General features: G+C 39.6%; 1 protein-coding gene across 1 annotated transcript; it reads right to left on the minus strand.

Annotated features, from left to right (window-relative positions):
- Window positions 1-242: 242 nt before the first annotated feature.
- On the minus strand, window positions 243-6,231 carry LOC127298820 (E3 ubiquitin protein ligase DRIP2). Its single transcript, XM_051328682.2, has 7 exons — window positions 5,757-6,231; window positions 3,977-4,076; window positions 2,704-3,034; window positions 2,125-2,528; window positions 1,974-2,024; window positions 1,120-1,192; window positions 243-759 (listed from the first exon to the last, which is right to left on the minus strand). Exons 1-7 carry the CDS (start codon window positions 6,061-6,063, stop codon window positions 595-597), a joined length of 1,431 nt encoding a protein of 476 aa, XP_051184642.1. The 5' UTR covers window positions 6,064-6,231; the 3' UTR covers window positions 243-594.
- Window positions 6,232-27,250: the final 21,019 nt, after the last annotated feature.

Raw genomic sequence — 27,250 nt, forward strand, 5'->3', positions numbered from 1 at the left:
CTTTCCATCCGCGGCAGTTCTCCGTAGCTTTTACTTGTGGGCTCTTTGGTGGCGCTGCCGAGTGGAATTAGTTCCTCTAGGGCTTTGCCTCTTTTCTTTTACCTTGTTCAAGCTTGTATAATCAGCACCGTTGTATCCTAGCCGATTGAGGGCTTTATTAATTTAAAGCTGGGCTCTCGAGCCTTATGTTTATTCACAACAAAACATATGTAGATGATTAGTATTGCAGAGGAAGCAACAAGTCACAGATCATGCAGAACAAACAGATTATCAGCCAGTTTGTCGAACAATTCGAACCAACCACTTTATCCAGCCTCATCGTCAGTCAATTTCCAGCCAGAGTTTCATCTGCATATAACAAGGGTATAAACGAACAAAGGGGAACAACGAATAAATCCATCCTAAGAGAACCGACAGCATCCAGCAGCAGCAGATTGTGAGCACCGACAAGGTGGGCTGGGCTGGCTGCAGAGCGAGCCAGCCACATTCTATCGAGTATATGTCGACTAGGGAGAGAATCCTTCATCTTTGGAGGACCTCTTCCCAGGGCGCAGCACGGCGCAACCCTCCTGATAAAGCAGGAGATCGCCGGGTTCAAGACTTTGGCCGCCCATAGGATACAACCATCACGTAGTCTCCCCCCGAGGAGCCTACCGACGTCTGCAGAGGGCGCGCCGGGCCGACCCTCATCCACCTGTCCATCAGGTTGCGCAGAGGTTGTGCAGGGTTCACAAACTGCCCACAGCAGCTCATTTCAACCTGGAACAACAAGATCAGGTACTGTTCAGACAGGCTATATATATGGTTCTGAACTCGGGTAGAGTATTTTAGCATGCCATTATCATTCATTCTGCAAGGGGACTGTGCCCTCCAGTTGTGCTAGATGGATAGCTAGCACCAGTAAAGTGATAACAAATGCTGGTAACAGCAGGTGATTTTCCTACCTCTACCTCTAAGATAATAACTTCTAAGTTTCAGAATAAGCCAACATGTACACTGGTTCCAGTTTACTACCATGCACGCGTTTTCTACAGAATGTGCTTATAGTTTTGGATAATTGAGGTAAAACATTAAGCACATGGAAAAAAAACCTAGAGCGTTGCAAGGTAGAAATCATACCTCAGACTCACTTTGAAGACCGAGCTTCTGCATGATGTACCTCTGGATGGATGATGCGGGTATACTTCCATCTCTATAATTAGAAAATGCATTAGCCACAACTGAAAGATATTCAGCTGTACAATAAAACAACTGTTGATTGCAACAATAGAAATGCAAGTGACAGAAACTACAAGGGGAGGGACTAAGTTCACAATCAAGATAATGCAAGTTAGCTGTATTTTCTTCTTTTTTTATAGATATGCTGAGAAACTTAGCTGCATTTGCAGAAGAAAATTTCAAAGTTCACTTGACTCCCCACCAAGTTACTTGCAGATTGTACAAACGGATTAAAGTGGTCAGGGGTGGCAAAGAACGAGTGAACGAGCTTATAAGTTATGCCAAAAGCAATCACTATATGAAGGAACAAGCTTAGATATGCATATATTCGGATAGCTATGCCCCTTCAGGTGTATACAGAACTTAACCAAATCCAAGCCAAGTAATTGCGAACTTAGTCAAATTAGTATCTCAAATACAAAATCACAAACGTTTGCTGAAAGGACACATAATTTAAAATTGGAAATAACTAGGCTTTGCAAATGAATACTGAATACACATCTTCATCCTACCATCACCTAAGACAATGGCATACTATATCTGAACATAGTTTATGTCCATTCAAATTCCTAGTGAATGTCTTTTTCCTTAGATTTTTCTATTTTCATGCTTTTCCATTCGAAGCATATCATAACAGTTCAATACCTCAATGCCAAGAGCATCCTTTTAAAGTATAATTTAGGGAACTTTTGTGATACATAAGAACTTAAGAAGTAACAGTACATCTGTAGCAGAGGTGAGGAACACGAGCTTACTTTATTCTCAAAAAATGGGCAGGTATCTGTGGCAAGGGCGGGGAACCTTTCCTGCAAACATTTGGATTACAGAAGATCAAAGGGGAGTCGGGCACACCAAAGATATTGCTTTGACTGAATTGAAAATAGTGATACTATAATCACGACTTACTGCTCAAACGAAGCAATCAATGAGAACCATATGGGGTTTATTGGCCTACTGTTCTGGGCCTTCTGGCTAGCTGCAGCAACAGAAGCTGCACTCTTCGCCCGGCCAGGCCCTTTCTTTTTAAGCATTACTGACAGAGGAACATCTTTCTTGTCATCTTGAAGTTTGGACTTCCGCAGCTGCTCCCCAGACTTTTCTCGGTTAGCATGTTCACTACTAGGAGATCCATTGGGAGGATCTGCCTTAGCAGCTGGAGTATGTGGACTTGATCTGAAGGACTTTGTTTTGCTTGCAGCGTCTACAAGACAATTTAAAGGTTTCCAGAGCTCTGCCTTATCCAAGTCCTTATCGTCACCTGCTTTATCTTTATTAGAGTTACGACTTGATGTTTCGGCAGTCGATGATGCCTGCAAATAATATCAGCAAATCACTACTACTGATGACATGCATTTTTGCATTGATTAGTTTTAAGATGGCATGCACATAGATGCAAAATATACATGTAGCTAATGAGAAAACAAAAACTGCGAAGTAAAGACGTAACATTATACGATGCAGTCAGAATGTTACAGCTGTTTTTACCTTTCTTCTTGTTTGAGGCACTTTGCTCAAGCTATCTAGCAAGCTTATATTATCAGCATGCTTATTGGCACTACCATTATCCTTTTCTACAGGATCAAGGATTGGACCAAGGCCACGTAATGCAGCAGCAGCAGCCTTCCTAGTAACTGCTCTTGTTCGGCGCCCTGTCAAACCCGTTGTTATTCGAGGTGTATCAACCACCAATGAAGAGATAGATCTCTCTTTCCTTTTAATAGGCACTGAAATGGGAGATTCAACTTTAGCGTCATCGATCTTTGTTTTTTTCGATGGAAAAATCTTCGACCTCACGTCTTGTTTATTGTGATCGGCTCTGGAATCAAGATATCAGAAATGAGTAGAAGAAAAGCATAAGTTTAGAATGAAAATAAATTCACCAAGAAATCCCAATTCAGAAGAGTTACGTGACAGTTTTCTCATAAAAAGCCTTGCGTTTCGATGCATTGATAGAAAAAGAAGGTTATGTGTACAAGTCCAAACAGCACTTTGCATTTTAAACGTGAACAATTATCTACTACAGGCGCAGAATTAGTCTTCACCAGTTTACAAACCAATATAAATGGCTTTCTCCATAAACCAATGATTGACAAAAGATCTTGAAACAGAGGCATAATGACAGCAAAGTTTTGGTATTACTAACACTCAAAATGGTGTCAAGCGACTATTGAAAACACAAAATGCTGCCAGATAAGAAAGCAGACTGGAGGTCAACTGCCGAGAAATATCTTTATATAAGGGATTCGCATATCAAGCTTAAGTGGAATGTTCTGTTACGCAATGCATAGCCGTCATAGTAATCTCGGAGATATTTCTCAATATCAAGCTTAAGCGAAATATTTCTTTCTACATATAAGATAGTTTGTTCAAATGAGGCTGTACTGGTGTGTAACAATCTCAGAAGGATGCTCCTATAATGCAGGAGTAACATAGCTATATATTTCGGCTTGTCCAGAGAGCTGGATAAGCCCTTTGTACTCCATATTTTTTACATTCAATCTGTAGTTCGGTGCAACTATCTGCTATGATGATTTAAGCTCAAAGTTTGAGTCTGACATCTTTTTATCTAATGGAAATATATGCTAACAATACAAAATCAATGAAACTTGGCTGTGAAGTAGAAGAAATAAAGCACATAAACGTGTATTTTGGTAGTAAGGAAATGTATAAGAACATTGGGCAAAGCAAGCAGTCTGTGGTAGAATAAACATGTAACTCCCATCTTCACCCGAAAAATATAAGGTCATGAGAATAATACCTAAGCTTCTCAAGTGGAGCGCAGCCGAGATCAATTTTACATTCTGGACAGTAGTCTAACTCCTCATCATTAAGCTTCTTATAGATACACTTTCTACAAACTGCATAATGACAAGAAAGAAGTTCAAAAATAGTGAGTTCTCAAGATGTGTGGATCTCATAGCATGAGAAGACTGGCATAAGGAAATACGCTTAATTTAAAAGGGGTAGCTGAAGGAACTGGAGCATGAATATCCCTTTCTTTGGAAAACACAACTAATGCTTTGAAGTATGTGTACATCATGGAAAGAAAATCATGCATGCAAATGAATGAAAGCCTGACTCTGGCATCGGCCATATAGCATAAAATCCCCAAGAACTACAACAATTAAACAAAGGAGCTAAATCAACAATAAATTACATCGACGATGTTTCTATGTCCAACGATATTTCTTATCTTTAAATATTACTAAGGTTTCTCATATCCTGCAGATTTAAGCAAATCAAAAAGATGTGCATGTTTTCTGCAGAACAAATAATTCAGTATGACTGTAGATGATAATTCTATTAACCACTGGAACTATTATTTACTTCACATGAGTACATGCCAGTCTCAAAAAACGAAAAAGAAAATAAATGATAAACAAACTAAGATATAGGTATTCTATAGGTCAAAACCACTTATCTTGCCTCCAATTACCGAAATGACATAATAAAGTAACTACCAGATATATATCCAAAAGGAGAGGGCCTTTGGAGAAGCTTATTTTAGGACTGGGCTACAATTGGCTAAATAAAATAGTGAGTAGCCATAAGAGATGTAACAATAAGGAGACAGAGCTCAAGTGATAATCACAGTATCACACCCCAACCAAAATAAAGTAAAAGGAAACTGTGCAGCAGTGGACCTGACTATGCGAAATCAGGTTCATGCAGCATTTTAGAGTAAGGGCTAAAGCTTGAATCACCTGCCTACCAATACCAATTTCATTTCTAACATACTGTCAAACGTCATGAAGAAATCAAGATTTACAATATCTCAAGGGCACACACAACATGAACAACTACACCAACCGGTTTATGCATGCAGAGTATTTAGATGGCCTGCAAATATTGACACAGCAATCATTCCCCACGTTGAGGACCCAAATATTATATGTACTGTTCCACCAATTACAGGCCAACATTGCAAGAATCCTACGTGCAAAACAAAAAACAATGCAGGCTGAACTCATCAATCTGTTGCAGCATTAAAATAAATCAATCATGAATTCGAGCTAGATGCTATATCTCAGAACAGAGCACTGCAAGTTCATGTAACATCATGAACAGTAGCAGTAGAGAACTAAACAAGTGTCTAAATAAGATTATAGGCACCAAAGCAGCCGACAGGTTTACAAAAAGATGACAAATCTACGTAAATCCATCTACTGAACCGCGGACTGAATCTAAAAGCATGGAAGTTACCAAACGCATGAACACGAGGAACGAGGCCCCAAGATTGACGCGGAATCAAGAGGCGGACCCGCAACACGAGTATAACGCCAGGATTCAAGAAACGCAAGAACAATGAACAATGCCAAGAACCATGTAGGGGATGGCAATACAGCATCCCCGGATCACGGAATGGCGAGCTCGACGCAACCAAAACCGACGTCGCCGGCGGCCAAATCCGGAGACCCAAGAACCAAGAACGCGTCGAATCGCCGCCGCAGTGCTCGATACGGCGGCAATCTTCGTAGAGATTGAAACCATTGGTGCTACCGGAGTTCATGGTTGCGGCGGCGGAACGGGGTACTCACATGTGTGGAGGCACTCGGAGATGGTGGTGGCTTCGCGGAGAAGGCGCTTGCAGATTGGGCACGTCATGCAGCTCGCGAGCAGGTCCCGCTTGACCATCACCACCCCGCTCCCCTCCGGCGCGGGCCGCCGCCGCGGCCGCCCACGCCCCCGCTTCACTGGCTTCTCCGGTTCCGCCTCCACCATCTTCACCGCATCCTCCTTCGCCTGCTCCCCGTCAGCCTCCTCCACCGCCTGCGCCTCAGCCACCGCCGCCGCCGCCAGCGGTTTGTCCACCGGCGGGGCCGGCGATGCGGACCCGCTCTGCATGGCGTGGGTCCTCCCCCGCACGGCTAGCTCCACATGCTGCGGAGGCGCAAAGCTGGGGGCTTCCCACCCGCCGCCTCTCCCCTGAGCGTTGAAATGGGAGGAGAGATCGAAGAACAGGAGGCCGCCGACGAGGAAGAGAAGGGAGTTGAATATGCGAGACCGAAAAAAAAAAGTATTTACGTATTTATCAAGGGAAGGGAGAAGGCCAAGAAACGAAGGACGGATGCAGAAGGCAAAAAAAAAAAAAAGGTTATTTGCGTTGGTTTTATTTTGATTTTCTCATCTTCGTTTTATGCTTGTTTTGGTTTCCTATTCCTTTTGTTGTGAAAACAAAACAATGTGCGTACTACAAATACTCGTATCACAAGATATACATACATGATAAATACAAACAATGTTGAGAAGATTGTATCACTGTAATATTTTGAGAATTTTTCTGCCTGTCATGCGTTTCGCGCATGCGGAGGTGGAAAAGGCAAATCTTTTGTATATTTTGTAGCACAAAGTTTCTAGAAAATGTAACGGACGATTTAAGATGTTTAATTACGTTTACGATAAATGGTGGTTGACAGCTAGCCTTTCCTCTGCATGCGTATGGTTCAGCAGAGACGACACATGTATAATGTGTGGAAATCAAATTTTACATCATAATAATAATACCATGATATACGGTCATCAAAATCTGTATTTTAAGATGGAGAATTATATTTGATATCATGTTTCGTGCGTGTCTTATGTTCTTTCTCTTAGATATTACAAAGATTGCATATCTTATATATAAATGATCGTATTTCGAGAGCAAGTAACGTTGGGTCAAAATGCACTTATTGCCGTAGAAACCCGTCGCTTGCCAGCTACCATTTTGTTTTTTTGGTGACATTGTCTTTACGCGCATCAAAATTAATTTGCCATGTCATGGTGATCATCCAGGCTCCTATAATCCAATACGATGTGTCCTATTATGGGTAACAAAGTTTTGGCCATGTTGCATAGTTATCATTGTATTTATACCTTGCTTCCATTTTGATTGTATCATTCTACTTTGCTTCATCCTTGCATAGCAACATGCTGCTAGAAATTCTTTCGGATGTTTTATTATGAAGAGGTTTAAAATCATACGTTTTTTGCCAATGGTATTGATCTACATATTCATATAAATATTATAAAGTTCATGAAATACAAACACTTATAAATCATATTGAAACACATACAATGAGTACTTTATAATATTTATCAGCCAAAATCTGTATGCGTATGGTTCAGCGGAGACGGCACCCTGGTCCCTTCTGTATAACGTGTGGAAATCAAATTTTACATCATACTAATAAGACCATGATATATGGACATCAAAATCTGTATTTTAAGACGGAGAATTATATTAGATATCATGTTTTGGGCGTGTCTTAAGTTCTTTCTTTTAGATATTACAGACATTGCATATCTTATATATAAATGATCGTGTTTCGAGAGCAAGTAACATTGGGTTAAATGCACTTATTGCCGTAGAAACGCATCGGTTGCCAGCTACTATTTTGTTTTTGTTTTGTGGCATTGTCTTTACGCGCATGAGAATAAATTGGCCATATCATGGTGATCATCGAGGCTCCTATAATCCAATCCGATGTGTCGTATTACGAAAATATATGCAATATTTTGTACACCCACGCCGTTGCCGTCCACGAAAAGAAAGTCCACATATGCACGTGGAAGACCGTCGTGAAAAAAAGTCACAACCTTCCACCCGTGCTCGGCGGAAGACTGCCACGAAAAGAAATTTCATCCACGAAAAGAAAGTCCACCCACGATCGGCGGAAGACCACCACGAAAAGAAAGTCACACTTGTCCACAAAAAATTTGATGTCGTCCACTCAAAGTCGCCCATGACTACGAACCATCCACGTAAAGTCATCCGTGGCTATGATCTGTCCACACAAAGTCACCTGGCGGAAAAAAGTAGCTAGCGGCGTTAAATCGATATGAGATGGGAAATGCTATATAGGGTGATCCGACACAGATAGGCCTATGCACCACTACCACCATAGACACCCCACTATTTTGCATAAAACCATTTTACAAATATTATTTAAAAAAATGTGTGTATAATTACTTGCCTCATTTATGTCCTAGATTTATTACTTAAATTTTTAGGAATTTAGTAAAACCTAAAAATATTGCTTGGAGATTATTAGAGGCATGGTTGAAAAAATTGGAAACAAAAGATATAAAATAATTTTAGTGTGGACATCATTTTCCTGGTATAATTTTTCTTTTAATGGAATTTTGCAGAATGCTTTGGAATTTCTTTGGAAATTATAAAAGACAATTTGTTTTCTAGGTTTATTTACAAACATGAGATATTATGTTTGTTTTATTTTGGTTTTCTCATCTTATTTTATGTTTTTTTATATTTGAATTTATTTGTTGTGCAAAACAAAACAATGTGGGTACACATATTTGCACCACAAGGCATATGTGATAAATCCATACAATACTAAAAGATTATTTCTGGTTCTCGTGAACCTCGTGTTATGATAGATTCAGCCTCGGCAATACTCATGGGTTATGAATCTGATAAACCATTGATACCTGTATTTTATATCATCTATTTTAGGTCAAAGAACCTTAGTTCATACTCTTATTGCGGTTAATGATGTTTATTTACTAGATTACAGATAATTTATGAGGTTTTCCTCAAAAATCCCAATGCGATCGCTATTAAATTTTGGGAGGCAGAAAACCTTTGTTTTCATCTTTTATATTTTATTTTAGGGAATTTCTAGAATCCGAATGAATCAAGAAAAAATGCCACTCATTTTTTTAGGAAGGCAAAGCTCATTGGCCTTTGAGCTTCACGAGGTAGCCGGGGGCAAGGGTTAGTCCACACCACGGCCCCTAGGCTAGGTGTGACATGGTGGGCCCCACATCGCATCTAGCAGGCCTCACGATATTCTTTTTATTATATATATGCTCTGCCTCGCGAGAAAACCCTACACCATGTTTTCTGACATATTAAAAGGAGAAATGATACATGTAAAATGCATACATGAACTTTGTCATTTACTATCATGAATTCCCACATATTTGCATCATATATGATGATAATATCATGATTTACATTGATTTATGGAGATTTACCGATGATCCCCTTTATTTGGTTTATAACTCTGCAGAAGAGGAATTTCCTGTTTTGTGTATTTTTCACTTTCAGATACCTATACGAAGTCAAATTGAGCTAGGATTTCTGGAATGTCATTTTTTCACCGGGAGAAGCAGCATGGGCTTTTGGAGCACACCTGCAGGGGCCTGAGGCCCAAAAGAGACCAGGTGGTGCGCCTACCTTTCTAGGACGCGCCACCCCCTCTCTTTTGGCCGTCGATCGTCCAAATCGCTTGATTATTACGCGGACCGACGTATTTTGACCTAAAACCCAATATATATATATATGACCCCGAGGGTTCTCTAGAGGAGAACGCCACAGAAACACAAAAACACGAAAACAGAGGCTGCATCAGAGAAGATTGGAGGGGGAAACTCCGCCGAAGCCGCCGCCGGAGGGATCTCCACCTTCTCCAACGTCTTCCTCATCATCACAATGATCAAGGTGGAGTAATCCACCTCTAGACTACAGGTTTGTGGCAATAACTTGATCTATTTCTCCCATATTTTTCATAGTTCTTAGTGGCATATGAGCTGCTGATGAACCACAAGTATAGGGGATCGCAACAGTTTTCGAGGGAAGTAAAATCCAATTTATTGATTCGACACAAGGGGAGCCAAATAATATTTGTAAGCCTTAACAGCGGAGTTGTCAATTCAGCTGCACCTGGAAACAGACTTGCTCGCAAGAGTTTATCAGTAGCAATAGTTTTATAGCAGTAGCAGTAGTGAAATATAAGCAGCAGTGTAACAAAGACAGCAGTAGTGATTATAGTAAACAGCAGGATTAAAATACTGTAGGCATAGGGATGGATGAACGGGCGCTGCATGGATAAGAATACTCATGTAACAATCAAGACTAGGCATTTGCAGATAATAATAAAACAGTATCCAAATACTAAATAACCATAGGCATGTGTTCCGTATATAGTCGTACGTGCTCGCAATGAGAAACTTGCACAACATCTTTTGTCCTACCAGCCGGTGGCAGCCGGGCCTCTAGGGAAACTACTGGTAATTAAGGTACTCCTTTTAATAGAGCAGCGGAGCAAAGCATTAACACTCCGTGAACACATGTGATCCTCATATCATAGCCTTCCCCTCTGGTTGTCCCAATTTCTGTCACTTTGGGGCCTCGGGTTCCGGACAGCAATATGTGTATACAACTTGCAGGAAAGACATAAAACAATGAATATCATCATGAATCAATAACATGTTCAGATCTGAAATCATGGCACTCGGGCCCTAGTGACAAGCATTAAGCATAACAAGTTGCAACAATATCATAAAAGTACCAACAACGGATACTAGGCACTATGCCCTAACAATCTTATGACTATTACATGAACAATCTCATCCAATCCCTACCATCTCCTTCAGCCTACAGCAGGGGAATTACTCACACATGGATGGGGGAAGCATGGATGGTCGATGGAGAGGCGTCAGTGATGATGATGGCGATGATCTCCTCCAATTCCCCGTCCCGGCAGGGTGCCAGAACAGAGTTTCTGGTCCCGAGATTGAGTTTCACGATGGGGAGTTCTGGATGTCTTCTGGCAAATTGGTCGAACCCCCGTGCGTTTTTAGGTCGAGGGCTTTAAGTAGTCCAGAGGGGAGCGTCGGGTGTTGGCCGAGGCGGCGACACCATAGGGCGGCGCGGCCCAGGGGCCCACCGCGCCGCCATATGGTGGGCGCCCCTCGTGGCCCCCCTCCGTCTCGTCTTCTAGCTCCGTAAGTCTTCTGTGAAAATAGGCCCATTGCAATTATTTCCGAGGATTTTCCTGAAAGCTGATTTTCTGCACAAAAACAAGACACCAAGGCAATTCTCATTTAAAAACAAATAAGCTAGTCCGTGTTAGTTGTATCCAAAATACACAAATTAGAGGCAAAACAATAGCAAAAGTGTTCGGGAAAGTAGATACGTTTTGGACGTATCAACTCCCCCCAAGTTTAGCTTATTGCTTGTCCTCAAGCAATTCAGTTAACAACTGAGTGCGATAAAAGAACTTTCACGAACACATTTGTTCATATGATGTAAATATTCTCATGATATGGACGAGTACTTAGGCAATTCATAATAAGATAAATGCAAATAAAGTCATCTAATAGTTATGTCAATCATGAAGAAGATACCAACAAACTAATAATAAGCATCATGAATCATATCTATCAGCAGGATTGCAATGCTCATAAAAAGATATGATAAAGTGGTATCTCGCTTGCCCGTATTTGTACAGCAAAACATAAATGCCCAGGCACCTCTGAATTTCATGGAAAGACTAGAAATAAAGATTATCAAAGATAAAAGCATCAAAGTTATACCGCAGCTAATCATATTTTGGGACAAGCATATTACACTAAGAATGACAATTATGCTCTCAAGAAGGTGCTCAAGGAAACGATGGTGACTCAACATAAAAGTAAAAGATTGACCCTTCGCAGAGGGAAGCAGGGATTAATATGTGCTAGAGCTTTTCATTTTTAAAACAGAAGTAAAATTGTTTTGAGAGGTGTTTGTTGTTGTCAACGAATGGTAGTGGGCACTCTAACTACCTCGTCAACCAGACTTTCAAGAGCGGCTCCCATGAAGGACGTTATCTCTACCAGCAAGGTAAATCATCCCTCTTCTCTTTTGTTTGCACACGTACTTTAGTTTCATTATGGATGACACTCCTCCCAACCTTTGCTTACACAAGCCATGGCTAACCGAATCCTCGGGTGCCTTCCAATATTCACATACCATGGAGGAGTGTCTATTTGCAAATTAAGTTGCTTACTGATGAATCAGGGCAAAACATGTGAAGAGAATTATTAATGAAAGTTAATTAATTGGGGCTGGGAACCCCGTTGCCAGCTCTTTTTGCAAAATTATTGGATAAGCGGATGTGCCACTAGTCCATTGATGAAAGTCTGTCAGGAGTAAATAACAAGGTTGAAAGATAAAACACCACATACTTCCTCATGAGCTATAAAACGTTGACACAAATTGAGAAGTACTTTGAAGGTTTTTAAAGGTAGCACATGAAAATTTACTTGGAATGGTTTGAAATGCCATGCATAGGTATTTATGGTGGACACTTTGGAATAACTTGGTTTTCAGGGGTTTGGAAGCACGAGCAGCATTCCCGCTCAGTACAAGTGAAGGCTAGCAATAGACTGGGAAGCGACAATCAAGAGAGCAATAACTGTCATAATCATGCTTGCGACAAAATAAAATTAACGGATGTATAAAAGTGATACAAGAACTCTGAAGCAAAGTAAATCATCGAGGCTTAATTGACTTTTTGTTTAGTCATATGCATGCGTGAGCATGTGCCAAGTCGATTCAAATGAATTATTCAGAGGAGGATACCACAATATCATACCCATCTATGAATAAAACAATGCAAGCAAATATTTATGACATGCTACTCATATTAATAAGTTGGAACTAAGCATGAGAGATCACGAACTACTAGACTTTCATTAAATGACATATACCTCACATGAACCAACTAAGCATGCTCACATGGATGAGTATATGTACAAAAATGAAAACAAATGAAGTTCATACCAGCCTCTCACCACAGTCGAGTTGTCGTAGATCGTCATTATTGCCTTCCACTTGTAGCTTGAATAATATGGAATGAAAACCAAGCTCCAACCACCGGAGATCGCTGAACTCCATAGTAAACTTTACAAAACCGAAGAAGAACAACAAATATTTTTGGTATTTTCGAATTGGAAACAAGAGCGAAAGTAAAATCTTTTTGGATTTTCTTATAGCAAACCAACGAGAGCAAATAAAGCAAAATAGAGACAAGAAACCAAATAAACAAATGATAAAGAGAAACAACAGAAATATTTTTGGTTTTTTTGTGTTTTATAAAAGAAACAAAGCAAAAACAAGAGAATGAAAACTAAAAGGGCCACACAAACACAAAGTGGCAGAAATCCATCAAACTTGACAGCAGTACAATAATCATTTTTTTTAGAAAATCTTCTGCTGTTCAACTCGAAAAGTGCTCAACTAATGAAAGTTAGATAATAACCTGGGGAACATGCACAAAAATTGGCTTCTCAAAATAACGTTCTGGCTATTTTTAGAAATTATTTTAGTATCAGTCCAGAATCTATTTTTTAGACAGCACTTCCCCAAATAACATCTTCCTCATATTAGAGGCAACCATCGGCACACAAATGAAATAAAAAAGTAAAAGTAAAGGTTACTACAGTAGTAACAACCTTCAAAAACTAAACTAAGAACCTACTGAAATAAAAATAACCGAAAGAGAAACAACCAAAAAGAAGTGAAACAAGTATGTACAAATATCCGGCAATTGTAATATGCAATGAATGAGTGATGCCGGTATACCTCCCCCCAAGCTTAGGCTTTTGGCTTAAGTGGAGATCAATCCCACGGTGCCCATGAGGTGGCACCTCCGTAATATGATGAAGAAGGATCCTGTCCTGGGTACAAGCTGGAGGACGCACCAGGATATGTGACAGTGTACCCGTCGGAGGGCTCGGCGTCCTCGGAGCCGTGCTGCTGGTGAAAACCAAGTATCCTCAGCATCTTCAAAGCTAGGTGCAATGACATCCTCATCATAGGATCTCCTAACTCGAGTGGCTGCCCTTGAAGGCCTTTCCGCTCTTGTTGTATCCCTCTCGAACACTTCTCCAAAGGTATGGTTATGCATTTTCCTTTTCTGAAATTTTTCAACAATCATTATAAAAGTTGATTTTGAGACATATAATTGAGGGGAACTACTATAGGAACTTGGTAAAGTACTAAACATGCATCAAAACAAATTTTTACAACTTAGAATAAGCATGCAAGCTCACTTAACATGTCACCTACAGCAGCAAAATATTCAAGATATACTCAACCAAACAAAATTCTATTTGGATAATCGGAGGAGTCACATACCGGAGAGCAAATGCTCCAAATCTCAACGGCAAAGATGGGCTGAGCAAGGAGATCGAAAATCTCGAGCAAGAATAGCAAGAAACTCGGGTTTAAACAATGGTGATGTGTTTTCCCGTGAGAGAGAGTGGTGTGGTAGGTGTATGAGTAAGTGGAGGGCCAGGTGGGGCCCTCACCACAGGGTGGCGCGCCCCCCTCCTTGGCCGCGCCGACATATGGGGTGCAGCCCTGGGGTGCCCCACTGGTCAGCCCGAGGCACTCCTAGGTTGCATTTCGAAAAATAGGACCAGTGATATAATTTTTGTAAATTTTTGAAAACTTCGAAAAATGCACATTTCTGGGTGTTAAAATAACTATTACAGGGCAGAAAAGATTTTCAAACTTCTAAACAACTAAAGCATCTTGCAAAACAAGTGGTACTACAGCAAGTAAAGCAAGTGTGGAGAAAGAAAGAAATGTTGTTTAGCTCTTCCATGCATATAAAATGTACTTGTTAACAAGGTTGATCAAGTCTTGCCACCAAATAAATTTTACATGACATAAGAAGAAATAAACCTCAAATCAATCATGTTACCTTATATTGTATTGATATGGATCCAATCATAATATTTTGATATCCTTGTTTAGGCTCATATATAGGACAATCAATAGCTCCCACTTTGATAGTTCTCAAATTAGAAATTGTATTAACTCCATATACTTTATCAATCCTCTTGGGAAAATAAACAGTATGCTCCTTGTCATCAACATTGAAAGTAACTTTTCCTTTATTGCAATCAATAACAGCCCCTGCAGTGTTAAGAAAAGGTCTTCCAAGAATAATAGACATATTATCATCTTCAGACATTTCCAACACAACAAAATCAGTTAATATTAAGCAATTATTAGCAACTTGAACATGAACATCCTCACATATACCAACAGGAACAGCAGTAGATTTATCAGCCATTTGCAAAGATATATCAGTTGCTATCAACTTATCTAAATAAAGTCTCTTGTAAAGAGAAAAAAACATTACACTAACTCCTGCTCCCAAATCACATAGAGCAGTTCTAACATAATAATTCTTGATGGAACAAGGAATAGTCGGTATACCTGGGTCTCCCAGCTTCTTTGGAACCTTGCCATTGAAAGAGTAATTAGCAAGCATAGTGGAAATCTCCTCATTAGGAATTTTACTTTTGTTAGAGACAATATCTTTCATATACTTCGAATAAGGAGGCAATTTAATAGCATCAGTCAAAGGTATTTGCAAAAACAAAGGTTTCATCCAATCACAAAATTTATTATAGTGTTCTTCCTCCTTTGATTTTAGTTTCTTAGCAGGAAAAGGCATTTTCTTTTGAACCCAAGGTTCTCTTTCATTACCATGTTTCTTAGCAATAAAATCTTATTTAGTATACTTTTTATTTTTAGCATGCTTTTCAGGTTCATCTTCAACCTCTTCTTTATCAGAAACATCATTCTTATCATTATCTTTATCATGTTCATTACCATTTTCAGTTTCAGCATCAGAAATAGAAATACTATTAGGATCATTAATAGGCTCAGAAGATTCTACAACAGTTTTACGTTTCTTCTTCTTTTTCTTAGAAGGGGCACTAATTTCTTTAGTTCGTTGAGAATCTTGTTCAACTCTTTTGGGATGCCCCTCGGGATATAGAGGATCCTGGGTAGAAACATCACCTCTAGTTGTTACTTCATAAGCATGTTTTTCTTTAGAAGTATTTTTTTAACAAGTCATTTTGCACTTTAGTGAGTTGATCAATTTGAGTTTGAACCATATGAAAATGTTTAACAAGCATCTTAACATCATTGGAGGTTCTCTCCACAATATCATGCAATTTACTAATAGCTTGAGAATTTTCCATTAAATGATTCTCTACTCTCATATTAAAATTATCTTGCTTAACAACATAATTATCAAACTCATCTAAACATTGATCAGGAGGTTTTGAATAAGGAATATCTTCTTTATCAAAGCGTTGAAGAGAATGTACCTCAATCGTGGATGAAGGGGGAGTTATCTTACATACATCTTCTATGGGGGGTAAATTCTTCACATCTTCAGATTTAATACCTTTCTCTTTAAGAGATTTTTTGGCTTCCATCATATCTTCATCATTTAATTTAATCATACCCCTCTTCTTCAATATTGGTGTTGGGGTTGGTTCAGGTGTAGTCCAATGATCATGATTTCGGCCTATTCTAGCCAATAATTCTTCGGCTTCGTCTGGAGTTATTTTCCTAAAAACACAACCAGCACAACTATCCAGGTATGCCCTAGACTCAATGGTTAGTCCACTATAAAATATATCAAGTAAGTCATGCTTCTCCAAATCATGTCCAGGTCAAGCTCGAAGAAGAGAGCAAAACCTTGCCCAAGCTTCAGGCAATTTCTCTCCATCTTCCCGGTCAAAACTATAAATTTTCTGCAAAGCAATATGTTGAGCACTACCAGGAAAATATTTTCGAAAGAAAACATCAAGCAAACCACTTGGACTATCAATAGAATCAGGAGGCAAACTATTATACCAAGTTTTAGCATCATCCTTTAATGAGAAAGGAAAAATTTTAGCAATAAAATAAGTACGCTTCTTGATATCATCAGAAAACAAGCTACTCAAAGTAGAAAGCTCATTCATGTGCTCTACAGCACTTTCTTTTTCAGTACCACAAAAAGGTGTTTTCTCAACAATAGATATATGAGATAAATCAGGAGAAAAATCATAATCCTTATCCTTAATGTTTATAGGAGATGTGGCAAATTTAGGACCAGGAGACAGTTTATATCTAACAGCACGTTGTGCAAGAAGCTTTTTAATGTTACTTGCATCAGTAGTAGCATTACATTTATCAATAAAATCATCATCAAGTTCCACATAATCTTCATCAAGATCATCACTAGAGTGTTCAACAGACTCAGGTGAATTAACAGGTGTAACAGTATTTTCAATTTGTCTAGACCTGGCAATTGTAGCATCTAAAAAAGAACCTAATGAACCATTATCATCATGCACAGTAGAAGCATCATCAAGATTATAAGAGGAATTTTTAGATTCAGCAGAAGTACCAGCATGTGAAGCTTGTGGTGGTGAAACAAGTTTACTTATCACAGATGGTGAATCAAGAGCAGCAGAGGTACTCAGAGTTGTACCTTTTCTTGTAGTGGATGGTAATATGGCGACTTTAGCATCGCGAGGTTTACCCATGATGGAGGATTTGCAGCGAACAATATTAATTCAGGTGAACTTGCAAATAAAGCTATGCTCCCCGGCAACGGCGCCAGAAAATAGTCTTGATGACCCACAAGTATAGGGGATCGCAACAGTCTTCGAGGGAAGTAAAACCCAATTTATTGATTTGACACAAGGGGAGCCAAAGAATATTTGTAAGCCTTAACAGCGGAGTTGTCAATTCAACTGCACCTGGAAACAGACTTGCTCGCTGATACGTCTCAAACGTATCTATAATTTCTTATGTTCCATGCTACTTTTATGATGATACTCACATGTTTTATACACACTTTATGTCATTATTATGCATTTTTCGGCACTAACCTATTGACGAGATGTCGAAGAGCCAGTTGCTGTTTTCTGCTGTTTTTGGTTTCAGAAATCCTACAAAGGAAATATTCTCGGAATTGGACGAAATCAACGCCCAGGGTCTTATTTTTCCATGAAGCTTCCAGAAGACCGAAGGAGTTACGAAGTGGGGCCACGAGGCGCCGCCACAGTAGGGCCGCGCAGCCTAAGGGGGGCCCGCGCCGCCCTGGCGTGTGGGGCCCTCGTGCCTCCAGCGACCCTGCCCTTCCGCCTACTTAAAGCCTTCGTCGCGAAAACCCCAGTACCGAGAGCCACGATACGGGAAACCTTAATGAGGCGCCGCCGCCGCCAATCCCATCTCGGGGGATTCATGAGATCGCCTCCGGCACCCTGCCGGAGAGGGGAATCATCTCCCGGAGGACTCTTCATCACCATGATCGCCTCCGGACTGATGTGTGAGTAGTTCACCTCTGGACTATGGGTCCATAGCAGTAGCTAGATGGTTGTCTTCTCCTCTTATGCTATCATGTTAGATCTTGTGAGCTGCATATCATGATCAAGATCATCTATTTGTAATGCTACATGTTGTGTTTGTTGGGATCCGATGAATATGGAATACTATGTTATGTTGATTATCAATCTATCATATATGTGTTGTTTATGATCTTGCATGCTCTCCGTTGCTAGTAGAGTCTCTGGCCAAGTTGATACTTCTAACTCCAAGAGGGAGTACTTATGCTCGATAGTGGGTTCATGCCTCCATTAAATCTGGGACAGTGACAGAAAGTTCTAAGGTTGTGGATGTGTTGTTGCCACTTGGGATAAAACATCAATGCTTTGTCTAAGGATATTTGTGTCGATTACATTACGCACCATACTTAATGCAATTGTTTGTTGTTTGCAACTTAATACTGGAAGGGGTGCGGATGCTAACCCGAAGGTGGACTTTTTAGTCATAGATGCATGCTGGATAGCGGTCTATGTACTTTGTCGTAATGCCCGATTGAATCTCACTTTACTCATCATGATATGTATGTGCATTGTTATGCCCTCTTTATTTGTCAATTGCTCAACTGTAATTTGTTCACCCAACATGCTATTTCTTATTGGAGAGACACCACTAGTGAACTGTGGACCCAGGTCCAATTCTTTTACATCTGAATGCAATCTACTGCAAACATTGTTCTTTACTGTTCTTCGCATACAAACATCATTTTCCACACCATACGATTAATCCTTTGTTTACAGCAAGCTGGTGAGATTGACAACCTCACTGTTAAGTTGGGGCAAAGTATCTTGATTGTGTTGTGCGGGTTCCACGTTGGCGCCGGAATCCCTGGTGTTGCGCCGCACTACACTCCGCCACCAACAACCTTCACGTGTTCCTTGACTCCTACTGGTTCGATAAACCTTGGTTTCTTACTGAGGGAAACTTGCTGCTGTACGCATCACACCTTCCACTTGGGGTTCCCAACGGGCGTGTGCTTTACGCGTCAACAAGCTAATTTCGGGCGCCGTTGCTGGGGATCGAAAGAAAAGTTACACCCCAGAGATTGCCAACTCCCACGACAACAGCTAATTTCTGGCGCCGTTGCCGGGGAGATCAAGACACGCTGCAAGGGGAGTCTCCCACTTCCAATCCCTTTACTTTGTTTTTGTCTTGCTTTACTTTATTTTATTTACTGCTTTGTTTGCTTTCTTATATCAAAATACAAAAAAAAATTAGTTACTTGCTTTACTTTATTTATTATCTTGTTTGCGTTCTCTATATCAAAAACACAAAAAAAATTAGTTACTTTCTTTACTTTATTTATTATCTTGTTTGCGTTCTCTATATCAAAAACACAAAAAAAATTAGTTACTTGCATTTACTTTACTTAGTTTGCTTTATTTACTACTGCTAAAATGAATACTCCTGAGAATACCAAGTTGTGTGACTTCACTAGCACAAATAATAATGATTTCATATGCACACCTATTGCTCCACCTGCTACTACAGCAGAATTTTTTGAAATTAAACCTGCTTTACTAAATCTTGTTATGAGAGAGCAATTTTCTGGTGTTAGTTCTGATGATACTGCTGCCCATCTTAATAATTATGTTGAACTTTGTGAAATGCAAAAGTATAAGGATGTAGATGGTGACATTATAAATTAAAATTGTTTCCTTTCTCCTTAAGAGGAAGAGCTAAAGATTGGTTGCTATCTTTGCCTAAGAATAGTATTGATTCATGGACTAAATGTAAGGATGCTTTCATTGGTAGATATTATCCTCCTGCTAAAATTATATCTTTGAGAAGTAGCATAATGAATTTTAAGCAATTGGATAATGAGCATGTTGCTCAAGCATGGGAAAGAATGAAATCTTTGGTCAAGAATTGCCCTACCCATGGACTGACTACTTGGATGATCATTGATACGTCCAAAACGTATCTACTTTCCCGAACACTTTTGATATTGTTTTGCCTCTAATTTGTGTATTTTGGATACAACTAACACAGACTAACGTTGTTTTCAGCAGAATTGCTCTGGTGTCTGTTTTTTGTGCAGAAATTCAACTTTCAGGAAAATCCCCGGAATTTATGTCGAAGGGACTATTTTTCCAGAAGAATCACGGAGCCAGAAGGGCAGGCCTGGGGGAGGCCCAGGCCCCCCAGACACTAGGCCGGCGCGGCCTGTAGGGGGGCGCGCCGCCCTAGCGTGTGGTCGCCTCGGCCAGCCTCTGACGCCCCCCTCTGGACTACTTAAGGGTTTCGATCTAAAAACGCGAGACGGGAAGTCAAAGTCGCCAGAAACCATCCAGAGCGCCGCCACCATCGCGAAACTCCGTCTCGGGACCAGAAACTCCGTTCTGGCACTCCACCGGGACGGGGAATTGGAGGAGATCATCGCCATCATCACCACCAACGCCTCTCCATCGACCAGCCATGTTTCCCCCATCCATGTGTGAGTAATTCCCCCGCTGTGGGCTGAAGGGGATGGTAGGGATTGGATGAGATTGGTCATGTAATAGCATAAGATTGCTAGGGCATAGTGCCTAGTGTCCGTAATTGGTACTTTGATGATATTGTTGCAACTTGTTATGCTTAATGCTTGTCACTAGGGCCCGAGTGCCATGATCTCAGATCTGAACATGTTATTGTTTCATGATGATATTCATTGTTTTATGATCTTACCTGCAAGTTGTATACACATGTCGCTGTCCGGAACCCGAGGCCCCAAAGTGACAGAAATTGGGACAACCGGAGGGGAAGGCGGTGATGTGAGGATCACATGTGTTCACGGAGTGTTAATGCTTTGCTCCGGTACTCTATTAAAAGGAGTACCTTAATTTCCAGTAGATTCCCTAGAGGCTCGGCTGCCACCGGCTGGTAGGACAAAAGATGTTGTGCAAGTTTCTCATTGCGAGCACGTACGACTAAATATGGAACACATGCCTATGGATTGTTTAGTACTTGGATACTGTTTTATTACTATCTGCAAATGCCCAACTTTGATTGTTACATGAGTTTCTCTCATACATGCAACGCCCGTTCATCCATCCATGTGCCTACAATATTTTAATCCTGCTGTTTACTATAATCACTACTGCTGTCTTTGTTACACTGCTGCTGATATTTCACCACTGCTACTGCTATAAAATTGTTACTACTGATAAACTCTTGCGAGCAAGTCTGTTTCTAGGTGCAGCTGAATTGACAACTCCGCTGTTAAGGCTTTCAAGTATTCTTTGTCTCCCCTTGTGTCGAATCAATAAATTGGGTTTTACTTCCCGCGAAGACTGTTGCGATCCCCTATACTTGTGGGTTATCAAGACTATTTTCTGGCGCCGTTGCCGGGGAGCATAGCTTTATTTGGAAGTTCACTTGGATTGATATTGTTCGCTGCAAATTCTCCATCATGGGTAAACCTCGCGATCCTAAAGTCGCCATAGTACCATCCACTACAAGAAAAGGTACAACTCTGAGTACCTCTGCTGCTCTTGATTCACCATCTGTGATAAGTCAACTTGTTTCACAACCACAAGCTTCACTTGCTGGTACTTCTGCTGAATCTGAAAATTCTTATAATTTTGATGATGCTTCTGCTGTGCTTGATGATAGTGGTTCATTAGGATCTTTTCTAGATGCTACAATTGCTAGATCTAGACAAATTGAAAATACTGAAACTCCTAATGAAAATATTATTACACCTGTTAATTCACCTGAGTCTGAATACTCTAGTGATGATCCCGATGAAGATTATGTGGAACTTGATGATGATTTTATTGTTAAATGCAATGCTACTACTGGTACAAGTAATATTAAAAAGCTTCTTGCACAACATACTGTTAGATATAAACTGTCTCTTGATCCTAAATTTGCCACATCTCCTATAAACATTAAGGATAAGGATTATGATTTTTCTCTTGATCTATCTCATATAGATATTGTTGAGAAAACACCCTTTTGTGGTACTGAAAAAGAAAGTGTTGTAGAACACATGAATGAACTTTCTACTTTGAGTAGTTTGTTTTCTGATGATGTCAAGATGCGTACTTATTTTGTTGCTAAAATTTTCCCTTTCTCATTAAAGGATGATGCTAAAACTTGGTATAATAATTTGCCTCCTGGTTCTATTGATAGTCCAAGTGGTTTGCTTGATGTTTTCTTTCGGAAATACTTTCCTGCTAGTGCTCAACATATTGCTTTGCAGAAAATTTATAGTTTTGACCAGGAAGATGGAGAGAAATTGCCTGAAGCTTGGGCAAGATTTTGCTCTCTTATCAGAGCTCGACCTGGACATGATCTGGAAAAGCATGATTTACTTGATATATTTTATAGTGGACTAACCATTGAGTCTAGGGCATATTTGGATAGTTGTGCTGGTTGTGTTTTCAGGAAAAGAACTCCAGACGAAGCTGAAGAATTATTGGCTAAAATAGGCCGAAATCATGATGATTGGACTACACCTGAACCAGACCCGACGCCGATATTGAGGAAGAGGGGTTTGATTAAATTAAATGATGAAGATATGAGGGAAGCCAAGAAATCTCTTAAGGAGAAAGGTATTAAATCTGAAGATGTAAAGAATTTACCTCCCATAGAAGATTTATGCAAGATAATTCCCCCTTCATCCATGATTGAGGTAAACTCCCTTCAACGCTTTACTAGGGAAGATATTCCGTATTCAAAACCTCCTGCTCAATGCTTAGATGAGTTTGATAATTATATTATTAAGCAAAATAATTTTAATATGAGAGTAGAGAATCATTTAATGGAAAATTCTCGAGCCATTAGTGAATTGCATGGTATTGTGGAGAGAACCTCCAATGATGTTAAGATGCTTGTTAAACATTTTCATATGATTCAAACTCAAATTGATCAACTCACTAAAGTGCAAAGTGACTTATTAAAAAATAGTTCTAAGGAAAAAGATGCTTATGAAGTAACAACTAGAGGCGGTGTTTCTACTCACGATCCTCTATATCCTGAGGGGCATCCCAAAAGAGTTGAACAAGATTCTCAACGAACTGAAACTAGTGCTCCTTCTAAGAAAAAGAAGAAGAAACATATAAATGTTGTAGAATCCTCTGAACCTGTTAATGATCCTAATAGTATTTCTATTTCTGATGTTGAAACTGAAAGTGGTAATGAACATGATAAATATAATGATAAGAATGATGCTTCTGATAAAGAAGAGGTTGAAGATGAACCTGAAAAGCATGCTAAAAATAAAAAGTATACTAAAGAAGATTTTGTTGCTAAGAAACATGGTAATGAAAGAGAACCTTGGGTTCAAAAGCAAATGCCATTTCCTGCTAAGAAACTAAAATCAAAGGAAGAAGAACACTATAATAAATTTTGTGATTGGATGAAACCTTTATTCTTGCAAATACCTTTGACTGATGCTATTAAATTGCCTCCGTATTCAAAGTATATGAAAGATATTGTCTCTAACAAAACGAAAATTCCTAATGAGGAGATTTCCACTATGCCTGCTAATTACTCTTTCAATGGCAAAGTTCCAAAGAAGCTGGGCGACCCAGGTATACCGACTATTCCTTGTTCTATTAAGAATAATTATGTTAGAACTGCTCTATGAGATTTGGGAGCAGGTGTTAGTGTTATGCCTTTTTCTCTTTATAAGAGACTTTATTTAGATAAGTTGATACCTACTGATATATCTTTGCAAATGGCTGATAAATCCACTGCTATTCATGTTGGTATATGTGAGGATGTTCCTGTTCAAGTTACTAATAACTGCTTGATATTAACTGATTTTGTTGTGTTGGAAATGCCTGAAGATGATAATATGTCTATTATTCTTGGGAGACCTTTTTCTTAACACCGCAGGGGCTGTTATTGATTGCAATAAAGGAAAAGTTACTTTCAATGTTGATGACAAGGAGCATACTGTTTATTTTCCCAAGAGGATTGATAAAGTATGTGGAGTTAACACAATCTCTAATGTGAGAACTATCAAAGTGGAAGCTATTGATTGTCCTATATATGAGCATAAAGAGGGATATCAAAATATTATGATTGGATCCATATCAATTCAATACAAGGTAACATGATTGATTTGAGGTTTATTTCATCTCATGCTATGTAAAATTTATTTGGTGGCAAGACTTGATCAACCTTGTTAACAAATACATCTTATATGCATAGAGGAACTAAACAACATGTCTTTCTTCCTCCACTTGTTTTACTTGCTGTAGCACTTTTTGATTTGCAAAGTTCTTTAGTTGTTTAGAGATTTCAAAATCTTTTTCTGCCCAGTAATAATAAATTAAATACCCAGAAATGTGCATTTTTTAAAGTTTTCAAAAATTTACAAAAATTATACCGTTGGTCTTATTTTTCGAAGAGGCACCTGGGAGCACCTGGGGATGACCAGTGGGGCACCCCAGGGTGGCACCCCACCTGCCGGCGCGGCCAGCAAGGGGGGCGCGCCACCCTGGTGTGTGGGCCCCTCCTTGCCCCACCACTTCATCTCTTCCTCCCATCTCATTCTCTCTCCCAAAAAAACTCGCACCAGCTTTCTCTCACTCGCGTTTCTGCTCAAGAGCTCAAGATTTCTCGATCTCTTTGCTCAACCCAGATTTCTGTCTGAAATTTGGCACATTTGCTCCTTGGTATGTGACTCCTCCGATTATCCAAGTAGAATTTTGTTTGGTTGAGTATATCTTGAATATTTTGCTGCTGTAGATAACATGTTTAGTGAGCTTGCATGCTTGTTCTAAGTTGTAAGAATTAGTTTTGATGCATGTTTAGTACTCTAGCAAGTTCCTATAGTAGTTTCCCTCAATTATATGTCACCAAATCAAATTTTATAATGTTTGTTGAAAAATTTCAGAAAATGGAGTGGAATAGGCATCAACTAAACCAACAAGAATTGGAGGTGCAACAAGTTATGAGAGTTCACCGCGAAGAGGGAGTATACCCCTCTTATTACCCGTGCGATGATTTTATGAGAAGTGCAGGAATCTTGCGGGATGTTCAAAATCTGATCTGCAATGCAGGGTTGGAAAGTTTTGTTGTTGGTGAACCATACCAATATGCAAAACTGACCATGTCTATAGTGCAAGATTTTGAATTCATTTTGTCTCAATCTAACCCCATGGTTCGGTACAAAATTTATAATAAAACGGTCAACTTGCTTTTCGATGATTTTTGTGCAGCAATTAGAGTGCCACAATGGGGATCATGCGAGAAGATAAGGGGACTGCCGCAGGAGCTCTTGAGTCTCTACAAGATGATTTGTCAAGGAAGAAGCTTCTCAGAGGATAGTGGTAAAATCAGTAGTATTCAACTCCCAGCTATTCGTTACTTTGCTTATTTCATCACCAAGTGCGTTCTTGCTAGAAAGAATGGAAGTAAGTTATCTATCCAGGATTTAGCCTTCCTAGCTGCTGTATTACAAGGTGATAGGACTTACAATTTGGGTGCTTTGATAGCCTATAGACTTGCTACTAACCGTGAGAAGGGAGGAATTTGTGGAGGTCTCATCGCCTCCCGTTTATTAGCTATGCATGGTGTAGAACCTCACCATCTTGATATTCAGCTTTCCATAGAGAAACTTGACATAGTCTCCATGATTAAACATGAATTTGTTTCTGATTTGTCTAATTTGAGTAACATGTCTTATAAGATAACATTTTACAAGAAAACTTGGAGAACAACTAAGAAAACTGAAAAGCTAGTAGGATTGCCTGCACCTGCTTTGTTTAACCTTGATTCCAGGAAGGATTGGTCAATCACGGAAGGTGAACTGAATGCATACATAGAGGGGGATGGCCATCATGCAAGAGACGGCACTGAGGAGGCCGAGGAACACCTCGACTCATCATCCGATGCAGCAAGCTCTTCACATCAACATTTTGGGCATGCGGAGCCTTCACACTTTTCTTCTGCACCGGGACCTTATTATGACTACGCCATGTATGATCCACCGGCGTGGAATCCTGACCCTCGCTGGGGTTGAACTCCACTTAGGCCAAAAGGCATATTATAGTTTCTGGATACTTGTACATACTTGTTTAGCTTCTTAAAGTGGTTTTCTAATAAGAGGGAGATGATATTTGGGGAAGTGCTGCCTGAAAACAGATTCTGGACTGATACCAAAAAAATTCTCAAAAACAGCCAGAACGTTATTTTGCGAAGCCAATTTTTGTGCATGTTCCCCAGATTGTTATACAACTTTCATTAGTTGAACACTTTTCGAGATGAGCAGCGGAAGAATTTCTTAAAAATCGATTACTGTACTGCTGTCAAGTTTGATGAATTCCTGCTGCTTTGTGTTTATGTGACCTTTCTAGTTTTCATTTTCTTGTTTTTTGCTTTGTTTCTTTCCTAAAACACAAAAAGACCAAAAATATTTCTGTTGTTTCTCTTCACCATTTGTTTATTTTGGTTTCTTGCTTTTACTTTGCTTTATTTGCTATCGTTGGTTTGCCATAAGAAAATCCAAAAAGATTTTGCTTTGTTTGCTTGTTTCCTTTTGTTTTTGTTTCCAATTCGAAAACGCCAAAAATATTTGCTGTTCTTCTTTGGTTTTGTAAAGTTCATTATGGAGTTCAATGGTCTTCGGTGGCTGGAGCATGGTTTTCATTCCATATTATTCAAGCTACACAAGTGAAAGGCAATAATGACGATCTACGACAATTCGACTGTGGTGAGAGGCTGGTACGAACTCTATTTGTTTTCATTTTTGTACATATACTCATCCATGTGAGCATGCTTAGTTGGTTCATGTGAGGTATATGTCATTTAAGAAAGTCTAGTAGTTCATGATCTCTCATGTTTAGCTCCAGTTTATTAATATGAGTAGCATGTCATAGATGTTTGCTTGCATTGTCTTATTCATAAATAGGTATGACATTGTGGTATCCTCCTCTGAATAATTCATTTGAATTGACTAGGCACATGCTCACGCATGCATATGACTGAACAAAAGTCAATTAAGCCTCGATGATTTACTTTGTCTCAGAGTTCTTGTATCACTTTTATGCCTCCGTTAATTTATTTTGCCGCAAGCATGATTATGACAGTTACTGCTCTCTTGATTATCGCTCCCTATTCTATTGCTAACCTTCA

This window comes from Lolium perenne, chromosome 5, assembly GCF_019359855.2.
Source record: "Lolium perenne isolate Kyuss_39 chromosome 5, Kyuss_2.0, whole genome shotgun sequence".
In the NCBI taxonomy this organism is placed as follows: Eukaryota; Viridiplantae; Streptophyta; class Magnoliopsida; order Poales; family Poaceae; genus Lolium; species Lolium perenne.